This window comes from Scyliorhinus canicula, chromosome 13 (genome assembly GCF_902713615.1).
Source record: "Scyliorhinus canicula chromosome 13, sScyCan1.1, whole genome shotgun sequence".
Classification (NCBI taxonomy): Eukaryota; Metazoa; Chordata; class Chondrichthyes; order Carcharhiniformes; family Scyliorhinidae; genus Scyliorhinus; species Scyliorhinus canicula.
This window is the reverse complement of record NC_052158.1, coordinates 146784786-146796854: the sequence shown is the minus strand read 5'-3', so window position 1 is coordinate 146796854 and position 12069 is coordinate 146784786. Positions and strand designations below refer to the sequence as shown.

At 45.1% G+C, this 12069-nt stretch overlaps 2 protein-coding genes across 4 annotated transcripts in view; one reads left to right on the top strand and one right to left on the bottom strand.

Annotated features, from left to right (window-relative positions):
* The window catches only part of LOC119975763 (mediator of RNA polymerase II transcription subunit 12-like protein), a 640706-nt gene that overhangs the window by 328253 nt on the left and 300384 nt on the right, over positions 1-12069 (bottom strand). The gene's annotated exons all lie outside the window — the stretch shown is intronic.
* LOC119975766 (P2Y purinoceptor 14-like) lies at positions 6573-11371 on the top strand. Its single transcript, XM_038815597.1, is given in 4 exon segments — positions 6573-6718; positions 7761-8062; positions 9142-10167; positions 10170-11371. Coding segments are annotated over 3 exon segments (1128 nt in total). The 5' UTR covers positions 6573-6718; positions 7761-8025; the 3' UTR covers positions 10235-11371.

The window sequence follows — 12069 nt, the reverse complement described above, 5'->3', positions numbered from 1 at the left end:
GAACTCACTACAGGGGAAGGCAGTGCCATCTTCGGAAACCAGGACTTCTGATATTCCATGTGCGTAGAAACTCTGTCATAATTTATCGATTGTCGCCTGAGAGGTAGTGGAGCTCATGTGATGAATCTCAGACCATTTGGAGTACGCTTCTACAAGGATCAAAAACATGGAACCCATAAAAGGCCGGTAAAGACCTCATGCACCCATGGCCTGCCAGGCCACGCAATGAGGCTGAGGGGAGGTTTTGATTCTCCTGGCATAGATTGCACCGTCTCACCAAGTCCATGATGTCTGAGTCAAGGCCAGGCCACCAGATATAGCTCCTGATGAGCATTTTCATTTTTGACACTCAAGGGTGGTCATCATGGGTTTCAGAAGCCGCCTTGGGCAAGGGACAACTACTCGGGACCCGCCCCCAGAGAACATAGAACATATAGTGCAGAAGGAGGCCATTCGGACTATCGAATCTGCACCGACCCACTTAAGCCTTCACTTCCACCCTATCCCCATAATCCAATAACCTCTCCTAACCTTTTTGGTCATTAAGGGCAATTTATCATGGCCAATCCACCTAACCTGCACGTCTTTGGACTGTGGGAGGAAACTGGAGCACCCGGAGGAAACCCACGCAGACACAGGGAGAACGTGCAGACTCCGCAAAGACTGTGACCCAGCGGGGAATTGAACCTGGGACCTGGTGCTGGGAAGCCACAGTGCTATCCACTTGTGCTACCACACTGAGCGCGTCTTGAGTCAGATAGGGTTTCATTTCTTCTGAGGGCTGTCTTCGGAATCCACCATTCAGGATGATGTACTTTAGTTGAGGCAGAGTTTGATCTTTTTGCGTCCAGGCCTTAATTTGCCTTACAGACACCGGCACAATCATAAAGAAATTCAGGTTCACTGCGACCTCTTCCAATGCTAGTAAAGGAGCTGGGCTTGTGGGCAGAGGACTCAAGGCAACGGCGTTGGATATCTGGGTTCCAGAGCGGTGCTCTGATAGGTATTCAGAAGCTGCAAATAACAGGGCCAATGCTGTATCCGGGTGGAGGCTCTTGGGGGAATTGGCTTATCCTCTTTTAAACGTCCCAATAAGGGCTTGTGGTCATTACTGTTATGAAACGCCTACAGCAGACGCATTGGTTGAACTATTTTTACATCAAACACAACCTCCAAGGCTTCTTTCTCAATTTGAGAATGCCTGTACTTAGCATCCAAAAGGGTCCTTTTGCCACAGATCTTTCCTTTCCATATTTCCAGCGGTGTGAAAGTGCCGCCCCAACCCCGTAAAGGGAAGTGACACGTGTCAAAATGAGTTCCTTCTTCGGCTGAAAATAGGTCGGGTGACAGAAATTGTTGTTTGACTTTATTGAAAGTCTCCACCTGTGGTGCCGCCCATGACCATCCTTGGTACTTCTGTAGTAGAGTATGCAAGGGGGCCAAATTCAGGATTTTATTTCCTGTGATAATTTACTAATCCCAGGAAGGATTTTAACTTTGTGGTGTTTCTTGGGAGTTGGTGCTTCCTTGATGGCCTTCATTTTGTCCTCTACCAGATGTAAACCTCTCTTAATCCACCCGATAGCCCAAGTAGATCTCTTCATTTGATTGAAAAACACAATTTTCCCTCTTGAGGCGGACCCCAGCTCTCAAGAATCCCCGAAAGACCTCTCCCAGGTGCTCTCGTTCTGAAGTCCACGTGACCATGATGCCATCCAAGTACACCACCACTTTGGGTAACAATTGGAGTATGTTCTCCATGATCTGTTGGAATATGGCGCAAGCTCATGAGGCCCTGAAAGGCTAGCGAGTATCCTCATTTAGGCCCTTGCGTGTGTTGATTTTAACATTCTTCCGGGAAGGCTTGTCTAATTTAAATTGTAGATGTGGTTCATATGAAGCTTTGCAAACACCTGGCCGCCTGCTAACTTTTGTCTCCAGCTCTTCAATTCAACGTGTTTTCAGCAGCTACCTTGCATTTCCCGTTTGAACATGACAACAACCCGCGCTGGTTTCTGCGTGGGTTTCCACCAGGTGCTCCGGTTTCCTCCCACAGTCCAAAGCTGTGTAGGTTAGGTGGATTGGCCATGCCAAAATTGCCCCTTAGTGTCCAGTACTTCGATCAAGCTGTGATGACTAATACAAACATCAACACTTGGGTGGGGTTACCGGGTTACAGGGCTAGGGTGGAGATTTGGGCTTAGGTAGGGTTCTCTTTCCAAGGGCCGGTGCAGACTCGATGGGTCGAATGGCCTCCTTCTACACTGTAAATTCTATGATTCAGCCACTTTTTTTTTTTAAACTGTATAATTGCTCTGCAGAGGATCGCTAGTCACATCCACCTCACCCATTATGTCCAGAGCACATGCGAGAGCTTTTCTTCTAAGTCTTCTTTCCCAACTTTCGTTACTTAGGTTTTTCCCCCTGGGTGGCGAGCAAGCGGCGCTCAAATTCCTGGCCGCCAGTTCTTGTGTTGTGTATCGTGGAGAACTGACACTAGGAAGCACAAAAGGCCAAAAAACTAACTGAGCTTTATTTACAAGGTGTGTTCCCTACGGACTGCTTCTGCACTCCGGCAGTTTCCCCGCACCAGCGACCTGTGACGTCCCTTCTGGTAACGGCATGCATATATTAATATACAGTGCTTACTGCAGCTACCTAGACTCAATGTAAGTACTTATCAAAAACCATTCATGATACTGCACACCTCTATTGAATGTTCCCTTAACATTTTCTGTGCCAAGGAAAATAAATTCCGTGTCTCTAGTCTCCATGTGAGTAAAATGCATTTTAACTTTATTTCATAAAAAGATGCATACACAAAAAAACCTTATGCAATGAGATGGCTTAGGAGAACGTCAGTCCCGCTATTTGAATTATCCGATTAGTTTATTTAAATAAATGCACTTGTACCTGCACATTCCCACTAACACATGATTCTACGGAAACTCACACATGGTAACCATCATCCAAAAGCGACTTTGCCCTCTCCTTAATTGACCCTCCCTTCCGCCTGGACTTATTCTTTCGCTTTAGAAAGTGTTTATAAAGGTCTTGTCTATATTTTTATTCCTGCATTTCTACGTTTTTTCTATCATCATTTTCCCTCCTCTCCTTTATTGGCTTTTGCATTTTTAACCCAATCCTAATTTTCCTTTCTCCACTCGGTCAAGACAGGTCGCCTTTGACCATCCCCGTGTGGAACATGCCTAGGGTCTTGCTTAATCGTCGCGTGTCCGACCCTTTACATTGAACATGTACTTCTTACATTTCAAATCCGACTGCAGAAGGCGTAAAAGTCACTTCCTTACTTTCTGAACATATGGTACTATTCGAGTCCAATCCTGTAAAACTGCAGCTACTGTGAAAAGAGCAAAAGACAGCTGACTGAAAGTTCAACAAATGTCACGATAGTTCCCCACACTAGTCATACAAAGATTCCTCTTTCCTGGAAAGGAGGGACCATTGGGGGCATGTGAATCTATCTTGTGACTCAGCATATTCCTGTGACATCTCAAATAACCAACGCTGTACAATAACCGACGCCTTGAAGGAAAACACGGTCGCAAGGTTGGGTAAAACATCCCACCGTATTCAGACAAGATGAACGGCCAGTATTATCATCAAACTGGATGCCGGAAGCACGTTGGCCAAGATACTGCAAAGGACTGCCAGCTCCGCTTGGAATAGTCACACAGAGTCTGCTCTGTCCTCTAGAAAAAGCAGGATGGAGCTGATCATCAGAAATGTGGCAATGCAATAATGCAATATGCCCTAGGTACGGTAAAATTGCCCCAGTCCCAGATGACCATAGGCTGCTTTCCTCTTTGAGGGGGGAGAGCTGAGTGCTGGTGATTTAACCTGCAGATCACCACACCTCAGGCGAGGGGCAAGGTTGAGAAGGTGGGGCCTTCATGAATGACCTCAGCCCATATAGGAATTGAACTCACGATGCTGACCTCGCCCTGCATCATGGACCAGCTGTCTAGCCAACTGAGCTAAACCGGACCGCGGGTAGGCCCCAAGTACCACAGTGAAATGCCAATTTAGTTAATGGTACTCGTGTTCACAGAGGGGCTTGAACCTATAACGTTCTGATTCAGAGACCAAAGTCCCACCCATTGCGGAAAGCCACACTAACAGAATCTCAACTGAATACACTCACAAGCAGCTGCTGACAGTCGTATTTGCGACTGAAACAGGCGTTAACTGAGCCACTGAATTACCCCTGCTTCCATGCTTCCTGGTTAATGGGAATACAGGCAGGAGAATGCATCAAATCTGTCAAAGGAATAGTTTCTAGTGAAAGGGTCAGAATGATTGAAATGTATGTTTATTCCTGCGGCTTCAACAAGTCAGTACAGAGCTGGAAAGGAGACATGGGAAAGCTACCCCGGAAAGTCTTGGAATCGAACCTGAAGGGTCTGCAATTGCACCTGAGGGAGGAATTCTCTCCCGTTCTTGGGAAAGAAGAGGCCAACCGCTCCGAACAAACAGTGAATGGAAAGGCGAGGAAGTGCGCAGCAGGAGTGAGATCACTCGAGCCTGGAGACACAATCCTCTAAGAGGATCCAGGGCAACGTTTGGAGGGAGAGTAAATGGCAAAGCACTGTCAGGTGCCAAACCCCACACCCAGTATTACCCTACATACCCCTACTCAGACCAGCATACATCATTCTACCCAGATACCTTCACACATCCCATTTGACCAGCCAACACTTAGATCTTTGTTGTATCCCATTCCCATGTCTCACAGTCATCCTCCACAAGTATGGTCTTTCTCTATTGTCCACACCATCTACTTCTCACACTTCCACCACTCTGGTTTCTTACCTTACTGGATAAGAGAGTGCAGATGTCCAGGGAGGAGCCAAGAACCAAAGGCACGAGGGGTTCCAGTCCCATGTCACAATGAATAGGAAACATTCATTCAGTCTAGTTTTGCTCAGTTTTATAACATATGGACCTGCCAACTAATGAGTTATTTTCACTGTAAATTACGTAGTTAAACACCAACGTAACTTCCATAACGCATTGAACTAGTGCAAAAACATCAGCATTTTCCATTTATAATCTATGACACGCCCTTTAACAGGTTATTCTCAAGCTTTCTCTTTTTCAGAATCCGGCCTCTTCAGCCTGATTATTATACCCTCCCACTCACATGTTGAGCCACAACGATCACCTGCAACTGCAGTTGTTACAATGCACCAACCTCCATCGCCTGTCCTACCATTGAGGATTCTTTCGACCGCTCATCATTTAGCACCCCTCCCAACCTTGCAGCCACGGGTGGGCACTGCCAGATCAACTACACCAGCTCAGTCAAACTGCAGCAGCGAGTGTTTGATTGAAAAAAGATTCTGCAAATCAACAAAAGTCCAACAATCATCACCCCACATTTCTCTGTGACACATAAGAGTTCAGCAGCAATTCCATCAGCAATGCATCCGCCCGATTCACAGGCAGGATCATCGAACAAACGCTACTATCTTCCTCGGTGCCAGCTGCACAAGCAATTCGGCAAAACCCCCAGCGGAATTAACTTCCATGGAAAGCACAATTCGCCTGAAAGGTCAAAAAGGTGTCTCTCCTCTCCTCTCCCCCCCCCCCCCCCCCCCCCCCCAACCCTCTCCCCCATCCCTCTCCCCCATAGGTCCTGTTTTCCCCATCCCTCAAAGGCCAGGATTTCAGGAGAGGCTGAAGAAATTGCTTCAAACACACTCTAAAGCTCTCCTGGAACCACGGGTCGCACTGACACTAACGAGTGGGAGGAGCTTGCTCCCAATCGTTCAAAATGGCGACAATTCGTCCATCGAGCTGTGTCGTGCTTTGAGTCCAAACGCCTTAACGGTGAGGCAGCGCGACAGAAAAGAAGGAAAGAAAAAAAAGAAGAGAATCCTGCACTCCAGATGCCACTACCTGGTGGGACATCCCACACGTCACGTGCGCAAAAATCAGCCCATTGAGTGGCCTAAAGAGACACAACAGGAGCTTTCAACCCGGAGCAGACGTCATCCAATACGGAGAAGACGTCATCCTCGAATCAAGATGATGATAATCCTCTCTGGTATCATCCTTGGGAAACCTTACCAGTGCCTCATTATCATTGTTATCAAATAGAGACCAGAATTGCCAAGATCTTCACTCGCTGTCTATGTTTATGTATTTTCATTATGTACCCTCATGTATTTATACATGTTTACATATATGGAACGATCTGCCTGGACTGTACGCAGAACAATACTTTTCACTGTACCTTGGCACGAGTGACAATAGATCCAAATTTAACCAAGGTAACACAGATTGCTGTATCAAGGCAAATTCTCCACCCATCAGTGCAAAAGGGTTTTGTAAGCCAAAACTTAAATCAAGGTATAATATCAGGCCCACACACAATCATACAGGCACACACACCACACAAGGAAACCATACAATGTAAAGTTAATTCTTGAAAATATACACCCTACTTCCTGTTAGACATCTCTATTACTTAGTCATAATGCTGGTCTGAGCTGAACTTCCGACTGAACGTTGGACTGTTCATTTCACTACTTACTGCTTCTGGTTGAAGTAAATGCTGAACAGCACATATTCACCAGGAATATCATGAAGTTTAAAAGAAAAATTATGCAAACGTAAGTCAGTTCAGTATCGCTTCAAGGAGCAATTGATCGTCCAGACACAGTGCGGTACCACATCAAAAACCTCCAGTTAGGTAGGTGATTTTTATTTTGTCTTTGTGGGAAGGCACGGTAGCACAGTGGTTAGCTCTGCTGCTTCACAGCGCCGGGGAGCTGGGTTCGATTCCCAGCTTGGGTCACTGTTTGTGCAGAGTCTGCACGTTCTCCCCGTATCTGCGTGAGTTTCCTCCGGGTCTCCAGTTTCCTCCCACCATCCAAAGGTGTGCAGGTTAGGTGGACTGGCCATGCTAAATTGCCCCATAGTGTCCAAACGTTAGGTGGGGTCGCAGGCTTACGGGGGTGTGGTGGAGGGCCTAGGTAGGGTGCTCTTTCAGGGGCCTGTGCGGACTCGATGGGCCGAATAGCCTCCTTCTGCACTGTAAATTCTATGATTCTATTTATACAATGACCGTCAGTGTCCTGTTGAGACTGGTTATTCCTTCAGGACCTGTTACCAGCTTCTCCAGAAAGATTTTTCACATCCAGGTTTTTCTTTGCATTTGAAGACAGTTTGAGAAAATTAAATCAGATATGTTGAACTAAATCTAAACAAGAAGTGAACTCAAAGACGTGTACTTAAGCAATCATTTTAACCATGTCAGTGATCACTGCACTTGGTTTTGTTGCCATCCAGGCATTTAGGTTTGTTACTGTTCAAACACGGTGAGGGAAGTCTCAGTGTGGAGTAACTCTCTGAAACAGGGGTGGAATCGTGTCAGGTCTTTGCCATGAAAGAAATCTTCCCTCCGAAGTCGAAAGTCTACTGTTAGTTAGTTCTTCAGCAACAAGAAGTCCACTTTAGTTTAGTGGTCATGCTCTTGCATTAGAGACGGAAGGTCTGTATGGGGCACCCGTCCCATTGCAGGAGCTCAAGCTGATAACTACAGAACTGAAAGTCACCAGGAAAAAGCAAAATTCGGACTTTTGTTTAAACAAAAGTACGTTTTGGAGAAGAAATTTCAAGAAAGAAACTTTGTGCCAGAGTTTTTAAAGTGAATATCATTATGTGACTGTGACCAAAACCGAAACTTAATGTCTTTCCATCTTACTCTCTTGACTTTTCAATTATGAATCTAGCGCTTAGCACAGGAACCAGTGACCAGAACTGGAAAATTACACTCGCACAAAATTAGAAGAATCAATTGTGCAACTCCCTTCCTCAGTTTGGACATGTCTGTCTGGGTGTTTCACACACATCCCGAAAATACTCCTCCGTGAATCCCTGAATCCGTCGCATTGCGGCAAAACGTTTACGTGAATCGCAGGCAAATTCAACAGCATATAACGGGGAGGAAAAGACATTGTGCTGGAAAAACGCAGAAGGCTTATCAGCGCCTTGCGGATGCATTTACCTGCGACTCCTTTGATAGAGCTAGAAGGTAAACAGACTCCTTCAGAGGGTGGTTTAAATGAAATGGGAGAACGGCACTGGCCAAAGTTCACATATTGTTAGCATTTAAAGTTTCCAACACTCACTGTTATCTTTTAACAAACAGACCAGCATGTCGCAGGAAATAAACATTAGGACATGCATAAAGTTTCTCCGATGTGTTCTGTGACATTTACCGATTCACAATTAGTAATAAATTGTAATTACTAACTGTGATTCATTTACCAAAACACCAGACCCAGAGTGTTCAACTTTAATGTGTTGAATGCGTTAATATTTGTGGGACATATTTGTGGGACATTGCTCTCTTGTTTCTGACATCAGCACGGGCAGCAGGGTAGCACTGTGGCTTCACAGCGCCAGGGTCCCAGGTTCGATTCCCGACTGCGCGGAGTCTGCACGTTCTCCCCGTGTCTGCGTGGGTTTCCTCCGGGTGCTCCGGTTTCCTCCCAGAGTCCCAAGACGTGCAGGTTAGGTGGATTGGCCATGATAAATTGCCCTTAGCAACCAAAAAGGTTAGGAGGGGTTGCTGGGTTACGGGGATAGGGTGGAAGTGAGGGCTTAAGTGGGTCGGTGCAGACTCGATGGGCCGAATGCCCTCCTTCTGCACTGCATGTTCTATGTTCTATGTATTACAACAGTGACTACTCTTCAAAAGAACTTAATTTTCTGCAAAATCCTTTGGGACAAACTGAAGTTATGGTAGATGCTATATGAATGCAATTTCCTTCTTTCGAAAAGAACCAAGTCTCAAATGCTTTCAACATATTTTGTGATGTTGTTGCGAAATTTGTTCTATCAAAGGTTTCTTGTTAAATAGAGACAAAGTTAAAAAATCGTTCTCAGATAAACTATTGTTTGCTATAACACAATCACACATCAAGTCAGTTGTCATGAACTGCTGGAGTTGCATTTTTAACATTCAGATAGAACTCTATCACATAATAATTATTTGATTAAAAGACGGAATCCTCAACCCAGCACATTATGCTTTTCAAGGATTCAACCTTTAGCAAATACTTGTGTGAAATAATTCTGAAAAATGACATATTCTGCTTTAACTTGCAGAAGAATTGATGGCTGATCCCACAGAACGCATCAAGATCGTTACAAGCATAAACTCATTCGGCAACGCCACTTGCCACGTTTCCTCCTCTGGCTTGGCGATTTGTACGATTATCGCCTATTCATTAATTTGTGTCGTCGGAATCATTCTCAACAGCCTGGCTTTCTGGGTGTACTTCTGTCACGTCCCCAACAGCAATAGCATCAACATCTTTCTGAAGAACCTGGTCGTAGCTGATTTCTTGCTGGTCCTCTCGCTGCCGATAAGAATCGCCGGTGAGAACAAAATGGGCTCCGCAATGCTGAGAAAGATCTACTGCAATTTTACAACGTGCATCTTCTATTTGAACATGTATTCAAGCATTCTCTTCCTCGGATACATCGCGGCCATGAGATACCTGAAAATAGTCCGACCACTCAAAAACTATGCATTTCAGAATCTCAAGACTGCGAAAATTGTCTCCATCGGAACCTGGTTTGTTCTTCTCGGCCTCGGATGTTCGTACATGTTCCTGACAGGGAGAAAGCCGCCCCAGAATATTACAAAAGAAACATGCTTAGGAGTTAGAATTGGTACGGGGGTTCACTGGCACATAACCGTCCACGTTGGGGGCACATGTCTCTTTCTCTGCGTGCTGATAGGGCTTTGCTTCTTTTACTTTCAAACTGCGAAACGTCTCGACAAATCCCCATCTCCAAGGTCACTTAAAAAGCAAGTCAAGGCAAAGAACAACATTCTAATCCTCCTCACTGTCTTCGTGGTCTGTTTTGTTCCCTACCACATCGCAAGGCTTCCTTACATTTTAAGCCAGATAGATGTCATCACTGGATGTATTTGGAAAAAGACTCTCTACCACATTAAGGAATCGGCCATTGTCCTGTCCTCGCTTAACGCCTGTTTGGATCCAGTGATCTACTTTCTGTCTTGCAAAGCATTTCGGTCAAAGTTAGGCCTGGACAAACACTCAAAGGAAAATAATTCACGTAATGATGTGTCCTTGCATGCCAACGCTTCACAATCCATACTCGACGAGCGGACTGTCGGCATATCAACAGTGTGAAAGAACGTAACGTCAATCTTGCAAAATCACCTTGAATCTGGCTTTGCTCTCGATTACTCCAATTACTAAGAAAGAAACAGAAAATCCTGAAGAGATGGTAAAAAAAATTAAGACATTGAATTTACTGACCAACTACTGCAAAAATGCTTCAGGATGATGGAAACGCTTTTGAAATATAGGCGCATTTCTGTCATCTTGTCAAAAACAGTGACCAAACTTCACAAGGTGCAATTCTGCAAGCTGGCAATGAGATGAATTAAGTTAGTCAGTGACTGGTGATAACAACTGAGGAATTTGGCCAAGGAAGACGTTTAAGACCCGAATTTGAACTACACCCTAAAAGCTCTGACATTGTAACCAACAGCAACCACAGTATTGACCAAGATTCAACTTCATCAAAGTCACCATTAACAATGCCACGGACCGAGATCCACTCGCCTTTCAACATGGATTAATTGCATATCGACCAGCTCTCCACAGTTGATCGTGTGGCCAAGACTTTATACAGATATAGTTGATGCTGCTCTCATTTGGAAAATGGGAAACCTCTTTAACCTGCAGTTACAGCTTCAGGGTTTGTTTAAATTCATCAGCTCAATGCTCAGAAGTTTGCAGGAAGTGGAAAGCTTTAATGCATGATGGAACTAAACGCTTTGCACCACAGGGAAGATGAGCTGGTGGTCAGACACCCGAAACCATTTCGCAATCTTGCCTTTCTCATCAACCTTGGTAATTAATAATTAGTTTGTTCGGGTTGCAAGAGATTAGCATCTAAGTAATCAGCCTTGCACCAGATTTTGGCACCTGAAGCACACAATCTGGTAGCAAAACCGTACATACACAGAGAGGGAAGCAAGTAACGAGGCACCTCGTGGACAAACTACATCCGCAATTCCAATTAAACAATCAAAAAAGTAAACTGTCAAAACACCAATAGTTTATATTTTTCATAATTTGCTGTAAAAAAAAACGCAAAGGTGTAAGCATGAAGTGGAATTCTGAAACGGTGCGCAATATAGCACATTGCTTCATCTGATTTTGATATAAACTGAAGCATTCTTCATGCTTCATGGTGTCCACCGTTGAGGACAGCCTAACATATAATATTGCCCTGTTAGAGAAATATGGCAACATACATCCTCAGTGTTGGTTCCATAATCCGAATGAGACATTTTCTTAATACCGTGGAGAATGAAATAAACCATTTTAGGGCAATGTGCTCATTTAGGGATCAGAAGTTTGGGAAGGGGGGGAGGAGAGAGATGGGGCTACGGAGCCGCTAATGGAAGTGCCGGCTCTATTGCACCCACCCCTCCCACACAAGATCTGTACGGGGCTGGTTTTCAGGCTCTTCCCCCACCGCTCCCTTGAAATCATCCTGACAACCAGAAATATGATGATGGGAAGGAAATGCCCTTTAAATTGACAAAAATTGATTGCTAAGGGCCTCAATTCAGGCAATGGCAGGCGGGATTGCATGGGCCTCACTATCCAAAAGCAAAATTACGGAAAGGTCGGATGGGTCGCAGGCCAGTGGGAAGGCCGTCCGTGAAGATTTACAGTCGCCACCCCCACCACACCCCGCCCCGGAACCCCGGAGGGGGAATGCGAAACTCTGCCCTTGATCACGTTGGGCACCTGACTACTGCTCTGTGCATTTAGTGGAGATGGACATTGGTGTGAAAACTAAGTCAACACGTAGATGGACGAGGGAGTTTTAAGGCTGAATAGGATGATCCTCATCCAGGAATCCTGCAGCCATTTCCAATAAATAGAAAGTATTCAAATTAAAACAGGAGGGAGTTCTTATTTTAGAAAAGAATTCTGCATAAAGACAGCATAACCACCTACCTCACAAAGAATGTCAGCA